This window comes from Echinops telfairi, unplaced genomic scaffold (assembly GCF_000313985.2).
Source record: "Echinops telfairi isolate 266 unplaced genomic scaffold, ASM31398v2 ScPeMD7_7400;HRSCAF=8409, whole genome shotgun sequence".
In the NCBI taxonomy this organism is placed as follows: domain Eukaryota; kingdom Metazoa; phylum Chordata; class Mammalia; order Afrosoricida; family Tenrecidae; genus Echinops; species Echinops telfairi.
Window position 1 is genome coordinate 18,847,954 of NW_022111300.1, and position 17,742 is coordinate 18,865,695.

Sequence of the window (17,742 nt, forward strand, 5' to 3'; positions counted from 1 at the left end):
ACCTGACACCTGACACATTCCTCACCTCCCCCCAAGCTTAAAACTGACTGTGAGATACTCCTTAGGGCAAATCCATCATTCATCCAGAAATTCAAATCTCTTCGCCTTTGCTTGCTGCAAACTAGGTTTCTAAACGTATCGTCTAAATACTCCTTCCTCTCTATCCCACAAACTATTCATCCTTCAAACCTAGAACCCCCTTTCCTTCTATGTTCACTTGAAAGCCCAGTTTTCCTCTCATCCTCTCCATCACTTCTTATTTAAAAGTTCCACACCATTAAGTTTGCACCTCTATTGGGGAGATCTCTAATATAGGCAACTATAGATGTACCTTCCTGCCTCAAGGGGTTAAAAGACCACACTTGTCCTCCCGGGAGTCTTTAGGCATTTGTGTAAACCAGCTTAAAACTAAAAACAACAACAACAACAACAAAAACCCTTGCAACTTGACTTACACTTGTTTTAAAGATATATCGATTTAAACTCTGTCAAAAGCATTTATTGAGTGTGCTAAGCTAATCAAGTCTGTGCTAGGTACTGTGTTAGGACAGCCACCAAGAGTCCTCTAGCAGTGGAGCCATTAAGAGCAACATTAAAGTATTTGAGCACAAATTGTTACAGGATTTCAGAAGTAGAGGAAGGACCTATTTAAATACAGTGGAAGATTCAGAAAAGTTTCTATAGGGACGTAGTGTACATTTTCACAATTAGGGGTGACTAAAAGAAGGGACAGTTGGGCAATTCACCTCAAGTTCAGCAGTTTGAAACCACTAGCCGCTCCACAGGAGAAAGAGGCTTTCTACTCTGGTAAAGAGTTATAGTCTTGGAAACCTACGGGGGCAGGTCTACCCTGTCCTACAGGGTCACTGTGAGTCAGAATCAACTCGGTGGCAGAGGGTTTGGTTCTTAGACAGTTGTGTGAAATCCCTGGGTAGTACAGACACAGATGTACTTGCCTCTAGGCCCTAGTGCTAAGACAAAACTCTGCAGGAGCAGAGGAAGCACCTCTGAATAATTGTGACATTGGTAAAACAAAACCAAGAGGTGGGGGTGGGAGGTTGGGAAATCTGACAACAGAGTGGATAGGAAAGGAAGGGAAGTCAAGTGGGTCTTTAGATAAACCAGGTGAGACAGGGATGAAGGTGGCTGGAAAAGAAAGAGGCACTGCAGTAGGGAGTTAGTTATCTTTCTTTCTTGGGACTTCCCTAACAAAGTACCACAAACTGGATGGCTTAAAATAACAAGTACACCCTCTGACAATTCTGGAGGCTAGAAGCCAACTCTCAGTGTCAGTAGACCATGCTCCGTTGGAAGGATCCAGGGCTGATCATTTCTTGCCTCTTCTTAACTTCTGCTGGCTGTCCACAATCCTTGGCATTCCTTGGTTTGTGGCCACTTCACCTCCATGTCACACAGCATTTTCCACTCTGTCCCTGTGTTCAAATTTCCCTCTTATTCATTGTTCTTAAGTGCCATCAAGTCAGTTCTGATTCATAGCGACCCTACGTACAAAACTAAACACTGTCCAGTCCTGCACCAGCCTGACAGTTATGCCTGAGTCCATTGCTGCAGTCACTGTGTCAATCCATCTATTGAGAGCCTTCCTCTTTTTTGCTGCTCCTCTACTTCTCCAGGGACTGGTCTCTCCTGACAGCAAGTCTAAAGTGTGTGAGACGATGTCTCCCTACCTTTGTTTCTAAGGAGTATTCTGATTCTGGGTGCACTTCATCCAAGACAGATTTGTTTGTTCTTTGGGTAGTCCATGGTACTTTCAGTATTCTTCACCAGCTTATTAGGAAACGAATTACTGAATTAGGGTCCACCCTAGTCTGGTATGACCTCATTGGTATGACCTTATGACAAATGCAAAAGACCTATTTCCAAATAAGGTCACACTCTGAAGTTCCAAGTGGGCATGGGGCTTCCTTGAGGGTGAATGGGGAGGAAAGGGTCTATTCAATGAGTATTGGGAGGTGGGGGCCAGGCAGACAGGGGACTGGGATCCCCACACAAGTGACTTGTTCATTAGTAAGCAAACCCAGGATGATGAAATTGTATGAGGGGGGCACTAAGGAAAAACAGCTGTCATTGGGTATGAAATTTATGGTATATTAAAGACATGAAAGAAGAAATGGAATCTTTCCAAATATATATGTGCCTACTACCTTTAATTTACCTAGAGATGTTTTTAATGTAAGGGGAAGAAAGGTGCTGTGTTATTTTGCTTGTCTCATATTCCATCATCAGCTTAATTTGCTATTAGGGGAGAATCCCATGACTTCTTATATACTCGTCCTAACAAGTTGGAATTACTCCATCATGTGCCTCTTACTAAAACTCCCTCCACTTATCCCAGATGTCATAAAAGTTCACAGGTCATGCAAGATTTATGTCGTTTTTCTGAGTACGAGGACACCAGGCAACTGCTGGGATTGGTAAGTAATTTCACAGAATGCCAGCACACAGTTTTGCTAGATAATGACTCATGAAGGCAAGTGATTCCAACCCTAAGAAGTGGAGTGCAATGACTCCAGGAAGGTTTGCTAGCATAGCAATTAGCTTTGGAACTTATGTTTAAGCGAATCTGCTTACAGCAAAGAAGAATAAACCCAAATGAATTCCAAAAAGCTTAAGGGCCATCCTTAAAAACATCATTCTACTTCTTAGAGGTTTTAAATCCAAAATGGAAATCAAGTTATGGAGTGAGGCAAGCACATTCCCACCCATGCTATAAACAGCCCATTAACAGTGTGGTCACGGGCTGTTTGTTCAAACTTTCCACCTGATAGTAATCACATTATCTCATAGGTTAAATTATACTTGCATTGCCTTTTCAAGTCCCCACTTTCCATTCAGTGCCTACAGCTCAGTAAAAAACATGTTGAAAACAGAAGCTCATGAGCTTCAAACCCCATATGTTAGTGGTTCTCAACCTTCCTCATGCCAGGACCATTTCATACAGTTCCTCATGTTGTGGTGACCCCACCAACCATAAAATTATTTTTGTTGCTACTTCATCACTGTAATTTTGCTACTATTATGAATTGGGCAACCCCTGTTAAAGGGTTGTTCGATCCCCAAAGGGGTCGAGACCCACAGGTTGAGAACCGCTGCCATATCACTCCTCTTTTGTGCCTAGCGGGTGTTTGTTTACAGGAAGTTTTGTTTTGAACCTAGAATTTCCGTTTGTGTTTTCAGTGAATGGCGTGCAAAATTTCTAAGAGAGGATAAAGTATAAGGTGAAAATAGCAATCAGGCATTTTGAAAGCTTTAGAACACACATAATATGAGCCTTCCTAGAACACGCCAGGAAATCCATATAGTGTGGGGCCAATAAATTTCCACTGTATTTGCCCTTATTTCCCCTTATCATAAAACTCTTCTTTGGCAAATTAAAAAAAAAGCCTTAATTCCTTTTTCCTTGGAGTCTGAACACACATCTCTTCCTTTCCCCCATTTTGTGTATAAAACCATCACCATCAGTTGGGTCAGCCCTGAGTAACTCACAAAGGCTGTGAACAATCAAGGCTCCAAACGAAGCCACTGGCAAAGCGGACCCTACCACACTGTGGAAACAGAACTGTTCCTTTCCTGGTGCACCTCCACTGCATCGTTTCCACAAACACTCCACAGGGGAACAAATCGCCCCACGAATGGCGAACTTTCACTACAGAACTTACACCCTTTGGGAATATAAACAGGAGTCAAGATTGGAGGCTGAGCGGTTTTGATAAGAACAGAGTTCTACAATACAATTACCTTTGGTGCTGCTTGCTATGCCAGTCAATCCCCACCCAGGCCCTGACCCCCAATTTTATTGCAAAAAGTCTCAAAGTAGAGAAGGGTGTAATGAACACCCACCTATCTTTCGCCCAAGGTTAACAATTTTAACAAATCTTCATACTTCACCTACTTCAGTCTGCTTGTTTTTCCTGAAGTAGATGATACATTATCACACGTCTCTAATTGATTTAGTATGTGCATCAAAAACATATGAGTACTGTCCTTCATAACTCTTACTATTATTACTTAACAAAATAAAAACAAATTCACTGGTATTTCATTGTGAATATCATTTGTACTGAGATTTCCTTGGTTATTCTTAAATAATTGCAGGGTTTCTTAATCCTGGTTTTCACATATCAAGATAAATACCCATGTGTGAAAGATCCAGCCACCTTATATCTGACTTGAAAACTATGTTATCTTGTTCTGACATGCCACCAAAGCAATTTCCACTCATGGCATCTCATGTGTATCGAGTAGAATTGTTCCATTATCTTTTCATGGCTGTGACCCTTTGGAAGCAGATGACCAAGTGTTACTGCCGACACACCACTTTGGTGAACCAGCAAAGGTCCAGGGTCCTTCATCTACTTTATCGGACAGAGTTGGAATATAAGAAGACCAAAGAAACATACAACAACAACAAAACCCTCAAACAACAACAAAAAAACCAGTCAATTCTGACTCACAGCAATCCTATAGAACAGAGTAGAACTGCTCCCGTGGGTTTCTGAGACAGTAGTCTTTCTCCCCTACAAGGAGACAGGCATATTTAAAATGAGAGAAAAGCAAAAGCTTTATTCAGTTTACTGAGTGCATGCTGATCATTTTTCTTCTATAGCATGGGTAGCATGCCTTTCACGTTTCTATTACATTTCAGGAAACGGAGTTTGTCGGGGGTGAGGGTAGGAGCAGCAGCACAGGCTCTGAAGCCACAGATCCTAAGTTCAAGTCACTGTCATTAACTGCAATATTATAAGGTGCTGAAGAAGTCTGAACTTCAGTTGCTACCTCTGCAAAATTCCGGTAATGATGAAACCCACCTTGTTGCTTCCTCTAAAAGTTAAAGATAACTGTTCCCTGAAGGTTTCATTATAAACTTAGGAATTAGATTAGATACCGTTTGGTAGCTACTTAATGTTTATTTGTGGCAAAATTGGCTGAGACAGTATGTTCCCACATGTAGTATATTACTTCTTAGGACTTTTGAAAAGAAGTTTGGTTAGATCCATCTTATCCCATAAACTTTATCCCATGGGATGGAGAAAGTATTCAAAATGTTGTTCAATACTAGCAGTTACTTTGGTAAATGGATGATTCATGCTAATTAAACTCGCAACCCAGGAGAATAAAATTAGCTAGTTTTGACGTTTCCTTTTGTTCAGTAATTACAATTCAAGGTTAGAAACCATATGACTAAAATTTTGCCCGAGAGAGACATTGTACATCCTACATTCTTAAAAACAGGCACCGCCGACATAAATCCAGGTGCTTGCTGTGTAAGGCCCGGGTTCTTACCAACAACCTAAGCAATTCTTACCAACCACGTGCTCAAGTATCACTTATTTCTGCACTCATTTCAGCTTGGAGGGAGTCCTGAGATCATTTTAGCTCGTTATAGATTCACCGGATTTGTAGGATGAGGATTTAAAAATAGACACCAAACGCGGCTGGAGTTTATCTCAGATACTTATGTAGAAGCAATCTGTTCATGCATGACGACAGCAAGGGTGCCCCTGGATAACTGACAATTTCATCAACCCACTCAGAATTCCATTACAGTAGCTCTAAAACAGGTGGGTCATGAGCATACCTACAGATTCCTCATATTCTCATCTAGTTGGTTTATCAAAACTTTGTCTCTAGGGAGGGGGGGGGGTAATTTCTTGGTTGGTGGATTGGTTTTTAAGGGAGAGCAGCTAATGAGGAGCTTTCATTTATAAGGTACGCCTTGTGTGGTGCCCAGTCACTTATCCAAGTGAGAGCGCATGATCTTCACATTTTCCACAGCAAATCTCCATTTTGTAGGTTAGAAACATGGCGTCTAAGAGGTTTAATGATATGTTAGATGCAAGAGAGGTGGGACTTAACGTTTCCATGATTTTTAAAGAAAGATTATGTAAATTGTGAATACAAAATTAGGGGACGGGCCTGTGAGGGGTAGCACAAAGGGAGAACACTGCGGTTTCAGCTTCAGTGGTGACTAAATGGGGTATTTGAGCAGCACTCTGAGCTTCAGAGACTCAGGGAATCTGATGAATATATATACGGATTGGAACACACAAATCATTCCTCTATAGAAACCCTTGGCTATAATTAAGTTGTGTTAGCTGGTTTGTTGGTTGTTTTTTTCTTCCCCACCGTATCTCTTGTTGAATAACAGAGGACGCAGAGTGCAATGGCATTGTCAGATAGACAGACGTCCCACATGCGGGAGGCACAGACTTTCTGGCTTCTGGATTTACATGCTTAGTAAATCACTGCCCTTTGAATAGCAACGCAGAGTGAGGGAGTTGAGCTGAAATTTGCTTGTGACACATTTTGAATAAAACATGTGGAAAACTAGCAATCACTTTTCTGGTGAGGCCATTTTTTTGCAGGGTTTTTCTGCTGCTAATAAGATATGTGAAGCTGAGTGAACACATTATTTCCTTTGGAATCAATTATTTGATTATTTTTGCCCAAAATCTGAAACTTATTTTTGCTAGGAGGAGGCAAGTTTTGTCACCCTCTTCCCAGCACACACATACGGATTTCAGAATTTGGAATAAGAAATCTCTTTACTCCCGTCAAGGTGCCCTGGTTGTGTAGTAGTTACCTGTTGGGCTGCTAACCTTGAGGTCAGCTGTTTGAATTCACCAGCCACTCCTTGGGAGAAAGATGAGGCTTGCTACTCCCATAAACAGTTACAATCTCAGAAACCCACAGGGGGCAGTTCTACCCCACCCTATAGGGTCTTGATGAGTAAGAATGGATCCGAGGGCAGTGCATTTTGGTTTTTTTTTTAATTTACCTCATGTTTCAGAGTAAAGTTCTGAAAAGAACTGCAAATTACCTTTATCTTTTCTTTAAGCTTATTTGTTTTCACATAAGGCATTACGTGAAAATCCCTAATGTAGAATATAGGGAAAGCACTCTGACTTGTGATTTCTTTAAAACACTCATTTCCAGAATATGCTGAAGGAGAGTTGTGAATGTCGGCTGAGGCGATGCCATGCATCAATGTCAGGTTACAGACCTGACAGAGGAACGTTGCCTGACTGAGCGGTACACTGATTGGAATGAATGAATGATTGCCACTTGCGATGCAAAACAAGGTCTGACAATGAATGTATGGATGGATTGTGGTAAGAGTTGTACGAGCCACCAATAAAATGTTTAAAAAAACATGGTCTGGCACACAAAGAGAAGCTAGCAAACCTCTCTCTCTCTCTCTCTCTAAATTGGCACTTAGTACCTATTGGAACATTAAAATCAGTAATAATAGTAAGATATTAATCTAGTAGATAAAATTAGAAGTCACAAGTCTCTATATACACTGGTAGGTACGTAAGCAAATAAATAAATGGCAAAAAAAGGAAAAAGTTCCTTACAGTAGAATGATCATTAACAAAAGAAAAAATAAAGCGAGTTCTGTTAGCTATTTTGTCACCTTCCTAGTAATATCCATATCAAATGCATTTTTAAAAAATCAATTTATTGGGGCTCATACAATTCATCACAATACATAGATCAATTGTATAAAGCACATCTATACATTTGTTGCCCTCATCATTCCCAAAATTCGCTTGCCTCTTGGGTTCCTGGAACCCGCTAATTTTCCTTTTTTTCCCCCTCCCCTTCCTTTCCTCCTCCCCTCTCCCCCATGCACCCCTAATAATTTATAAATTATTATTGTATCTTATATTACACTGTCCGGCATCTCCCTTCACCCACCCCTCCGCTGCCCGTCCCCCAGAGAGGAGGCCACACGTAGCTCCCTGTGATCCATTCCCCCCTACTACATCCCCTTTCCCTCCTGGTATCGCCACTGTCACCCCTGGTCCTGAGAGGTTCCTCGTCAAATGCATTATTAAATGAAGAAAAATAGGTATCTTTTAGGGATTTTTAAAAAAAGAGGTTCTGACGCAAACAGATGTCAGGAGGAGCCAAATCCGGAGGGAAAGGTATGTCTCATGATTTCCCATAGAAACTCTCACAAACTCGCCCTTGTTTGATGAGTGGAAGGAGCAAGGGTGTTGTTGAGGTAGAGAAGGATTCTTAAGGGAAGCTCTCCCAGATGTTCCTCTGCTAGTGCTGTGACTAACTTTCTCAAAACACTCTCATAATGAGCATGTGTTCTCATTCTCTGGCACCCCAGAAATCAACCAGCAAAATGCTTCAGCATTAAAAAAAAAAATTCTGTTGCCACGACCTTTGCTCTTAGCCTTTTTGCTTTGCCTGGACCACTTCCACCTCTTGGTAACCACTGCTTTGACTGTGCTTTGTCTTCAAGATTGTACTAGTAAAGTCACATTTCATTTCCTGTTACAATTCTTACACGAAATGTTTCTGGATCTTGATCCCACTTGTCTAAAATGTCCATTGAAAGCTCTGCTCTTGCCTTCAGCTGAAGTATTGGAGTGATATACTGTGTATGCTGCTTGTGGTAGTTACACAATTTCATGTCAACTTGATAAACGAATGAAAGGGTGGAGTCTAGCCTGTCAACCAAGTCATAGGCTGAGTGATGTCTCCTTGTGGGCGTGGCCTTCTCATGAGGATTCTGGGAACTTGCTCTCTTTCTCTGGAGAGGTGAGCCACACACTCTGCTTCACATTCCTGTTGAAAATCCACATGGAGCCACGCCGATGGCAACCAGAGCCCTGGAAATGCTTCCATTTCCACTGGATCCACAGTACTTTTCACCCACTGGCCTATGATCTTCCTTCATTCAGCATCATTGCATGTGCTGCATGAATCTAAAGAGGAATTTATGGACTATTATAGGGCTTATGACACTGCTCAATCTCAAATGGTTCAGAAAACACACATATGTGTGTGTCTCTCTAAGAAATGATAAAACACATGCGGCAAAACATTATGAAAGAATAAAACGTGGTAAATGGTATAAGGCAATATATCATATTATTGCAATTTCTTTTTTTTAATTATTGTGATTTCAAAGAAAAAATGCTGCAAAACAAGACCACAAAATGTGGTCAAAGTAATCCTGCAGGGAGTCGGTAATTCAACTTGCAATTAGTTGTGCAAAAGAAAGAGTTTAATACTTAGAAACATTTGCTTGCTATCATTATCAAATCATCACTGTTGATCTTTATGGAGCACTTAAGTGGCAAGCACCCCAAAAGGTGTGTCCCTCGCATTATTTCTTTTAATTTTTACAATTACCTTAAGGGAGAGTCAAGGTAATTAACCTCACTTTATAGATGAGGAAATTATGATCTGAAAAGATTGGGTAACTTGCCCAAGGTCATATACACAGTAACTGGCAGAACCAGGAATCAAATGAAGTTGTTGATTACAAAGCCAACGGGCTTTGTAAGTTAAATGTATTTGCATTATTGTTTATTAATTTTCCTCAAAATGCAAGAGCTTAATCGTAACCCAAATAAAATACTGACAAATTAGTAAAAATACATGATTAAATGTCCCTGGTACTAATTAAAGGAGCCAGGGTAGCACAGGCTTTAAGCTGTTTGGCTAACTAAAAGATGAGAAGTCGAGAGGCCCTGCTGCTCGCTCCACAGGAGAAAAACATGGCTGTCTACACCAGATAAGATTTACAGCCTTGAAATCCCCTCTGGAAACATTTTATTCTGTCTGTATAAGGTCAGAATATGCATGCGTCAGAACAGACTCAATGGCAATGGATGTTGGCACTGGTACTAATTAAAATTTGACCACACATCAGCTAGAGACACAGCTGATATTTGTCGTCTCTACAATTTACTTTTGCTCCCTTTCAAGGGCAACCTTGAAAAGGACTTGCAAAAATTCATGTGGAACTTGAATGAAAAGACAACAAAAGATTCCATGAAGTTTTGAAGACTGTATATTCTTTGAAACAGAATGCATCCTGCTAAAGCTTCCGAAACGCTTTTCTTGGGACTTACCATCTCTATATTACTTGCATCAAAATACACTACCCTCTTGTATATGTGTTAGCCTTGATTTTTTTTCCCTCTCCCTAAGATCAGTTTAATTACTAAATTAATCTTTATTTGTGAAACAGGTTTCTTGATGTTATGTTAAAAGGAGGGGAGATTTTTAAAGTTCATGGGAAAATGAAACTAAAAGGGAATTTTTCCATGAAACCTTTGAAGCCCTTTCATATATGAAGCCCAAAACAAAATGATCAATCATCATCTATTTGAACCTTAAAATAATCACCTCAGCCTCTTGCTAACGCAATTAAGGAAGCCTACAGGAAAAGCAGGTGAATAGTCATAACCATCCATTCTCGTCTGCCAAACATCCAACCCCCCAATGAGCTGGCAAAACCCATCTGATTCTGTTTGGCATGTGTAGCACTTTAATATACTTTATTTTATGTAAAGTGGTGTGATATTAATGTCCAGGTTTCATATACATTTATAACGTGTGGCCTGGTTCATAAATACACTATGATAGTCCTCGAAGATAGAGCTAGCTGCCTTCTCAATGAATGGCTGTTAGTGAAAATATGTTCAAGACAATACATCATTTACCAACACGTTCAGGTATCTAGGGAAATGCTATATACCTTCCAAACATCTGGCACAGTGGCTGCAACATAAGGCTTGAACATCACAATTGTGCAGATGATGCGGCGCTCGGCTGTGTTTCCTTCTGTTGTAGACGGGGTTACTACACATTAGACCCAACTGACAGCTTAGTTATGTAGGGAAAAGCTTTCTTTCTATATTGGTTTAGAGAAAGGTCCTTTCTCCTTTCACGTCTATGGATTCAATATTCCTTGGTGAACTCCAAGTGCGACGGCATGAATGTCTCCTATGTCTAGGAAAGAACCTGGGTCCAAAGGTCACCCTCCACTAGGGGCTCCATTCTCTTTCATCTCCTGTGGGATGAAAGGTGATGCAAGCCACACCCCAGACAAGCTCCTCCTGCATGGATCAGGACTGTGACCTGAGCAAGGGGGTTCCATCCATGCTAACGCCATTGCTGATAGATCACCTCAGATCACATCAAGGGAGATGATGACATCGTTATATAATGGCCAAATTGCTTAAGTGCCAACCACTGAGAATCATGGCTAGGTTGGCACATATTTCTGGAAGACACAATTCAATGCACGACAAGTAAAATAACTACATAAAGTGTTGCATTCTACATTTTCTACATCATTGTGCCTCAATTTATAGTCCATTAATTGCCCTTTCCTCCTCTGGAGGGAGACAAAAACAACAACAATATTAGTTCTCTTCTACTCTCTGAGTTCACGTGCCCCTTTGAGAAGAGCCTTACCTGCATAATGTACCGGAATCTCTATCTTTGGCCCAATAACATAGTGCCCTTCCTCCAAACTATGGGCAGTGATGGTCGTCCACTGACGGCATGAATGAATCAGAAGGTAATCGTTCTCCCGCAGGCCTTCTATGCATTCTCCTAGAAAATGTAATGATCGCATACAGCTTAGAATTCATATCCACTTACTACAGCAACACAGCAAGAACATTTCGTGAGTGAAAACTCTATGAAGTAGACTTCACTTTGAATTAGCAATTTAAAAAATTAAAAGTAATCCATACTGTGTTAACAATACACATAGAATTTTATAGAAAGGTATATTTCTCTGCAAATAGATTTTTCAAATGCCTTGTATCTCACTGTTTATATCTCAATGACAATAAAATGACATTAGCTGGATGCTTATGTTGTATTTTTTAGGCACTGTATTAGATATTTTAGATACTAGGGTAAATTTAAAAAAGGATTGCTACAATATCATACACACCTTTATTAAGCAAAAATATCAAGATGTGAAATCATAATTTCTTGACATTCCCTTCATGTATGCCTATATACTTCTCAAATCAGTTTTTCTGTCTCTCAACCCTTCTCCAATGAATTCTGTATTCTACAAAGTACACCACATCAAAGGGGCAGTTTTGGCACCCTTCAGTGACTTGAATTATATTATGTTCAAATGTTCTTTGGGTTTGGGGAATAAAAAGGAGTTTGAAGGAGCAAGACAAGAGCTGTAAGGTAGATGAGCTAAGGTCTCCCAACAAAATTCTCATTTTGTTGCCACCTGTGAACAATGAGCTGGGATTTCATGATAGGGTGAATATTCCTTAGTGCTACTATCCTGCCCTGTTTCTCACAAATGCAGTTTTCAATCTTCTGGAAACACCTTCATATAAAAGCCACAATCATCTGATGCATCCTTTGAGAAACTGTATCAAAATTACACCTTTGGAATTTCAAAAACCAGTCAATATAACCTTCTGGCTTTTCTTCCTTGAATTTAACTGATCCCTCCAGATCCCCTTGGAAGTCGCTATTCTGATTTGGGCAATTGGGGGGGTAGTATACTAATGACACTAAGACAGACATACTAATGAATTTGTCTGCAGCCAGTCACTAATTGCAGAGACATGTTTACACCACATTTTTGTTTGTAATAAACCCATAAATGTATGAACTGCAGCCCTTGTTAGCAACACGTCTGACTTACTCGTATGTATGACATATTACACGTAATGCACTACCTTTTTGAGATAGTTTTCTCTTTTTTTAAGGTAAGGAACATCAAGCTCCAGAATGTTAAAAGAACTGGTCTAAATGCACAGGCTCACAAAGCAGAAAATGAATCATAGTGATGTTAATGCTTATGTTTTAACCATTACAATGAGAGCAGTGAAGGGTTCATGGTTGAATTCTTAGCTTCCATGGAGATTTGGGTTTGAGCCCTAAGGAATGTACCTCATGCATAGCTAACACCTGGCTGTCAGAAGAGGTTTGCATGGTGCTCTGATGCTGGCAGGTTTCAGGGAAGCTTCCGGGATAAAACAAACCAGGAAGAAAGGCCTGGTGATCTACTTCTAAAACATAACTCACTCACTGCCCTCTAGCCAGTGCTGACTCATAGTGACCCTATGGGACAGGGACGAGTATCCGAGGAGACTAACTCTTAAAACACCATTTTGTTGGGAGCTAATATAGATATCATATGATTCCATAGTTCAATCGCATCAAGCAGTATTGTACAATTGTTAACGCAATCGGTTTCAAAACATTCTCTTCCTTCTTGAGCTCCTTGACATCACCTCTGCTTTACTACCACCTGCTGATGATCCCCCAGGAACCCTTATTCGACTTGCTGTCTCTATAGGCACTAGACCGTCTTTTTTTTTCTTCATATTTTTATTGGCACCTAATCCACATATCATACAATTCAATCATTCGATGATATAAAGAAGAATTGTACAATCATTGCCACAATCAATTTTTGAGCATTTTTCCTCCCTGTGGTTAAATTACCTTTAAAATGAGTTGTATAATCATAATCAGTTCTAGTGTTCCCTCCCACGTCTCGCCTTCATTATTTACTCCCCAAGTCCCCTCACCCTCCTTATAATCTGCAGTCCACCCCTACACATCCATTATAAGCTTTTGTATCAGTTATTATCTCTATGTATCCACTCCTTCTGTGCTTCACAAACTGGGAAGCCCAATAGAAACAATAAAAAAATAAAGTGCTAAGGATAAAATAATAATAATATAAAGATTAAAAATATAAGTAATGAGTAAGAAAGAAAAGACCACCCTTAATATTTAAAAAGCCAGGAAAGAAAGTTTTGTCACAGAACACCTAAGAGATACTTTCACCTAGAACAAATTCAGGTTGGGTCAACAGGAGGTCGGCTGACTAAGTATCAGGTTGGATCCAGCATAGTGAAGATTACAATGATCTATGTCTGGTAGAAAGGCTGTTCAGGACCCTTGCCTGTGGTTAGTAGGGGTCTGCCAGCAGCGAGACTGTAACTCTTTAAAGGAGTGGAAAGTTCTACCTTTCTCTGGTGGAGAAGCTGGCGGTTTTGAACTTTAGGTCTTATAGTTAGCAGCTCAACTGGTAACGCATAACCACCACACGAAACCCAATGGGTCGTAATGGTGTGATCACAATCCAACATGCATGTGGAACGGATGGAGCAGCATTTCATTCCCTTGTGCTTGGGTTATCATGAGTCAAAGAGAAAGGAAAGGGGCGGTTTGTATGTGTGCAATTTTAAACTATTCCTCACTCATTCATTCAAGTGACATTTATTATCCTTTACATACAAGATAATGGATAAGTAGGCAAAAATATAAATAAGGTTTGGTCCCTGCATCAAGAAGTTGACATTCTCCCTGGTGAGAAGTTTGTCTAAGTTTTATTTTGCATAAGGGAAACTAAACCAAACCAAACTCACTGCAATCGTGTTGGTTCTGACTCACAACAACTCCATAGGACAAAACTAAACCGTTCTCATGTTTCTGAGGCTGCTCATCTTTACTGGAGCAGAAAGCCTCGTCTTTCTCCTGTAGAATGGCTTGTGGGTTTGAACCACCGATCCTGTGGTGAGCAGCCAATTCACAACACACTACACCGCCAGGGTTTGTAGGGTATAATTATTGCTACATAAGAGGAATAGGGAGTCTAATATGAGGATGGGAAGTTCCAACAGAGAGGATCAAGAAGAAAAGTCAGAGAACGTGGAAGCTGCTCTCTCCTTGAGAGATGCGTTGGGCTTCAGGGAGAGGGAAGCAAGGGGATTCAGTGAAAGGTTTTGTGTTCAAGAATGCCCAAAGCTCCGCTTTAGAACATGAATCCAGCAGGCCTACGAAAGAGAGACCGGAGGGGGCAGAAAATAGAGCCACGGGAGTGAATGCAGGAAACTCAGAGGTAACACACAGTGCCGTTCAGGGAAAATGGGAAAACGTCATTTTCTGCAACTAAACTGTTAGATCATAAAAACTATTTTAATTTTATTCCACAGTGGACTCTAAAGAGGCATCCAAGAAACAATTGCAGTTGAGTTAATCAAAATGAAAATGTAATGTGAAATCAGACTGCTGCTGATGTAGTAAAGCCTTCAAATGATTCTCGAAGTCATAAAGTAAAAAAGTCTGTAGATTTTGGAGCTTGTTTTCTGTATTTGTTTTTCTTCCTTTTTTAAAACAAGTGAAGCAGGTGCTTGTTTTAGACAAAATAAGAGTTTCACACAAATTTTCTAGAAATAAAACATCATAATCATTTCAAATACCATAAGGTGTACCCCTGATAGAGACACTATAAAAATTAATTCATAAACTATACTTTTTAAAAAAAAATCATTTTATTGGGGGCTCATACAACCCATACACATATCCACTATGTCAACCACATTTTACTTGCTCACTTTGACCTGGGTCGCTCAGCCTTGAGAGTTACAGGCCTGGAAAATCAGTTTTGACACTAGTATAATCAGAACTAAAGAAATTTTCAACATTAATCTGCTTTCACAAATACGCCATCTCAAAATTTAAAATACATACTTATAATCTGGATATGCACAAACTGTTATCTCTCTATTCTGTTGCGGTGGCTTCTATGCCAATATAATAGATGTATGAATATCCGGGTTCACCAATTAAAATAGGCGTATAAATATGCAGATTCAGCTCTCTGTTCTCCGATGTTAGGTTTTCTCAGCTTTCTCCCTTTATATTAGCTATAACTCTTTAAGCGTCAATCAAGGTTCCATTCTTAACCTTTATAACCTTTTTCTATCATTTATATTCTTGTATACATCTCAGGGAGTCAATTAAGTTTAGGCAATTCCTAAATCCATGCTAACTTCTACTGTTGAGCTCTCTTGACTTCTATCTTCTATGCATTCCTACCTGGATGGTCCCAGCCATTCATGCAGGCACCACAAATTCATTTGGCGCTTACTAAGGAGCAACTGGTGGCATAGTGAGCTACACACTGGACTGCTAAGTCAGCAGTTAGAAACCCCAGCTGCTCCTGAGGAGGCAGAGGCTTTCCCCTCCTGTAAAGAGCTACAGTCTCAGGATGCAATGGGGCAGTTCGACCCTGTCCTATAGGGTCCAGGTGAATTGGGATCAACTTGATGGCAGAGAAGGACCACCTGTGTTCTAGGGCCTGGTGCTATCAGGCTGCACAGAGGACTTGCCCTAGTGGAACTGACCTCTTAGCTAAGTTTTCATTCTCCAGTTTTTCACTCTTCACATTATTTTAATGTTAGTGCTAGGAAAATCATTTAAAAAAAATACAGCACTGCAGATAAAACAAGCGCAGCAGAAATCGTGAGGCTACTGATCCATTTTGAATAATGTGATCAATACCACTGGGCAACTTGTGTGGAAATTATTAAATGGGAACCTAAAACTGCTTTGTAAAAAAACCTTCATCTTCATCAAGCAAAATGAAATATTATTTTAGAAAATATACATACAAGGGAGCTTCAAAAAGTTTGTGGGAAAATGGTGCTAACAGACAATGTAACTAAAAGCAAAACCAAAATAATATCACTCTTCTTATTCCTCTGCTTACAGGCCATCCATGGTCCGATGGTTACACACACACACACACACACACACACACAAGACCTGGTTCCAATGGGTCTACAACCTTATATCCCCATGCACACTGGAACTTCTCCTGTCTTTGTTTTCTACCTGAACCTTATCTCCTAGTTCCTTTAGGAGCACGTCCTGATGGCTGAGGTATCATGGACTGCCAAAAGACAAACAAATCTGTCTTGGAAGAAGTACAGCCAGAATACTCCTTAGAGCAAACAATGGGGAGACTTTTTCTCACATACTTTGGACAAGCTGTGAAGGCAAACCAGTCCCTGGAGAAGTCCATCATGCTTGGTAAAGTGGAGGGGCAGTGGAAAAGAAGGCAGGCCCTGGACAAGGTGGATGGACACAGTGGCTGCAACAATGGGGTCAAACATGAGAACAATTGTGAGGACGGCACAGGACCTGCAGGGTTAACTTCTGCTGTACAAAGAGTGGCTCTGAGTTAGAACCAATCGACAGCCCCTAACAACAACAACCCTTCATTTAAAATATTTGTTTTGGGGGAGTACAGTGGTGGGGTGTGCGGTGGGAGAGAGTGGTAAAAGGGAGCCGATGTAAAGTGTTCAAGAAGAAAGAGAATGTTTTGAAACTCATTGTGGTAGCAACTGTACAATATACTGCTTGATGTGATTAAATTATGGAATGATAGGATACCGGTATTAGTTCCCAATAACATGGTTTAGGGGAGGGGTGTTTAAATTAAATATTGGTTTCTTAGCTTTGTTCACATTCCATGCTTAATTTGTAAACTTGTTTTAGAGCTGATTGCAAGGTACTAGATTGACATTCTAATGTTTAATTGCTATTACTAGTTTAAGCTAGTCCTTTCACTTAACCAATTTGTACTTATTAGAAACTGTCTTTATGTTGTTTTAAAAACACACTGATCCTTGACCTCTTTAGTGGTAGATATTATATAACTACTTGAATTCACTTAGGCATATCTAAATAATTCATACATAAAGTACCTATCTTTTATGCACAGGGCTATGAGAAAGTGGACAAAAATATAAATGAACGCCGGTCCCTGTAGTCAAGAGGTTGACATTGCCATTGGCGAGATGTTTTCCTATGTGAATCTGCAGAAGACAGGATGGGACTGCTACACAAGCGGACAGGGAGCCTGCATGGGGAGAGCAGGTCGCATGATAACAAAATTCATTCCAGTTTTCATTACAATTGCAAGTAGATGAATTTATTTATAATTGTAGCTTCTGTATACATGAATAATTTAGACCTGCCTGGAGGGGTTCAAGCAGTTATATGATGTCTACCACCAAAGAGGTCACGCTTCCATTCGGTGCTTTTAAAAATAACATGAAGACTGTTTCTTTTTTTTTTTTTTTTAAACATTTTATTAGGGGCTCATACAACTGTTAT

The 17,742-nt window shown here is 40.2% G+C and overlaps 1 protein-coding gene across 2 annotated transcripts in view; it reads right to left on the reverse strand.

Annotated features, from left to right (window-relative positions):
- GAREM1 (GRB2 associated regulator of MAPK1 subtype 1) overlaps positions 1-17,742 on the reverse strand; it is a 224,227-nt gene that overhangs the window by 135,939 nt on the left and 70,546 nt on the right. For both annotated transcript variants that reach the window (XM_004702937.2, XM_004702936.2), the window contains exon 2: positions 11,254-11,394. In XM_004702937.2, the coding sequence (XP_004702994.1) occupies positions 11,254-11,394 (141 nt within the window). The remainder of the gene's footprint in view (positions 1-11,253; positions 11,395-17,742) is intronic.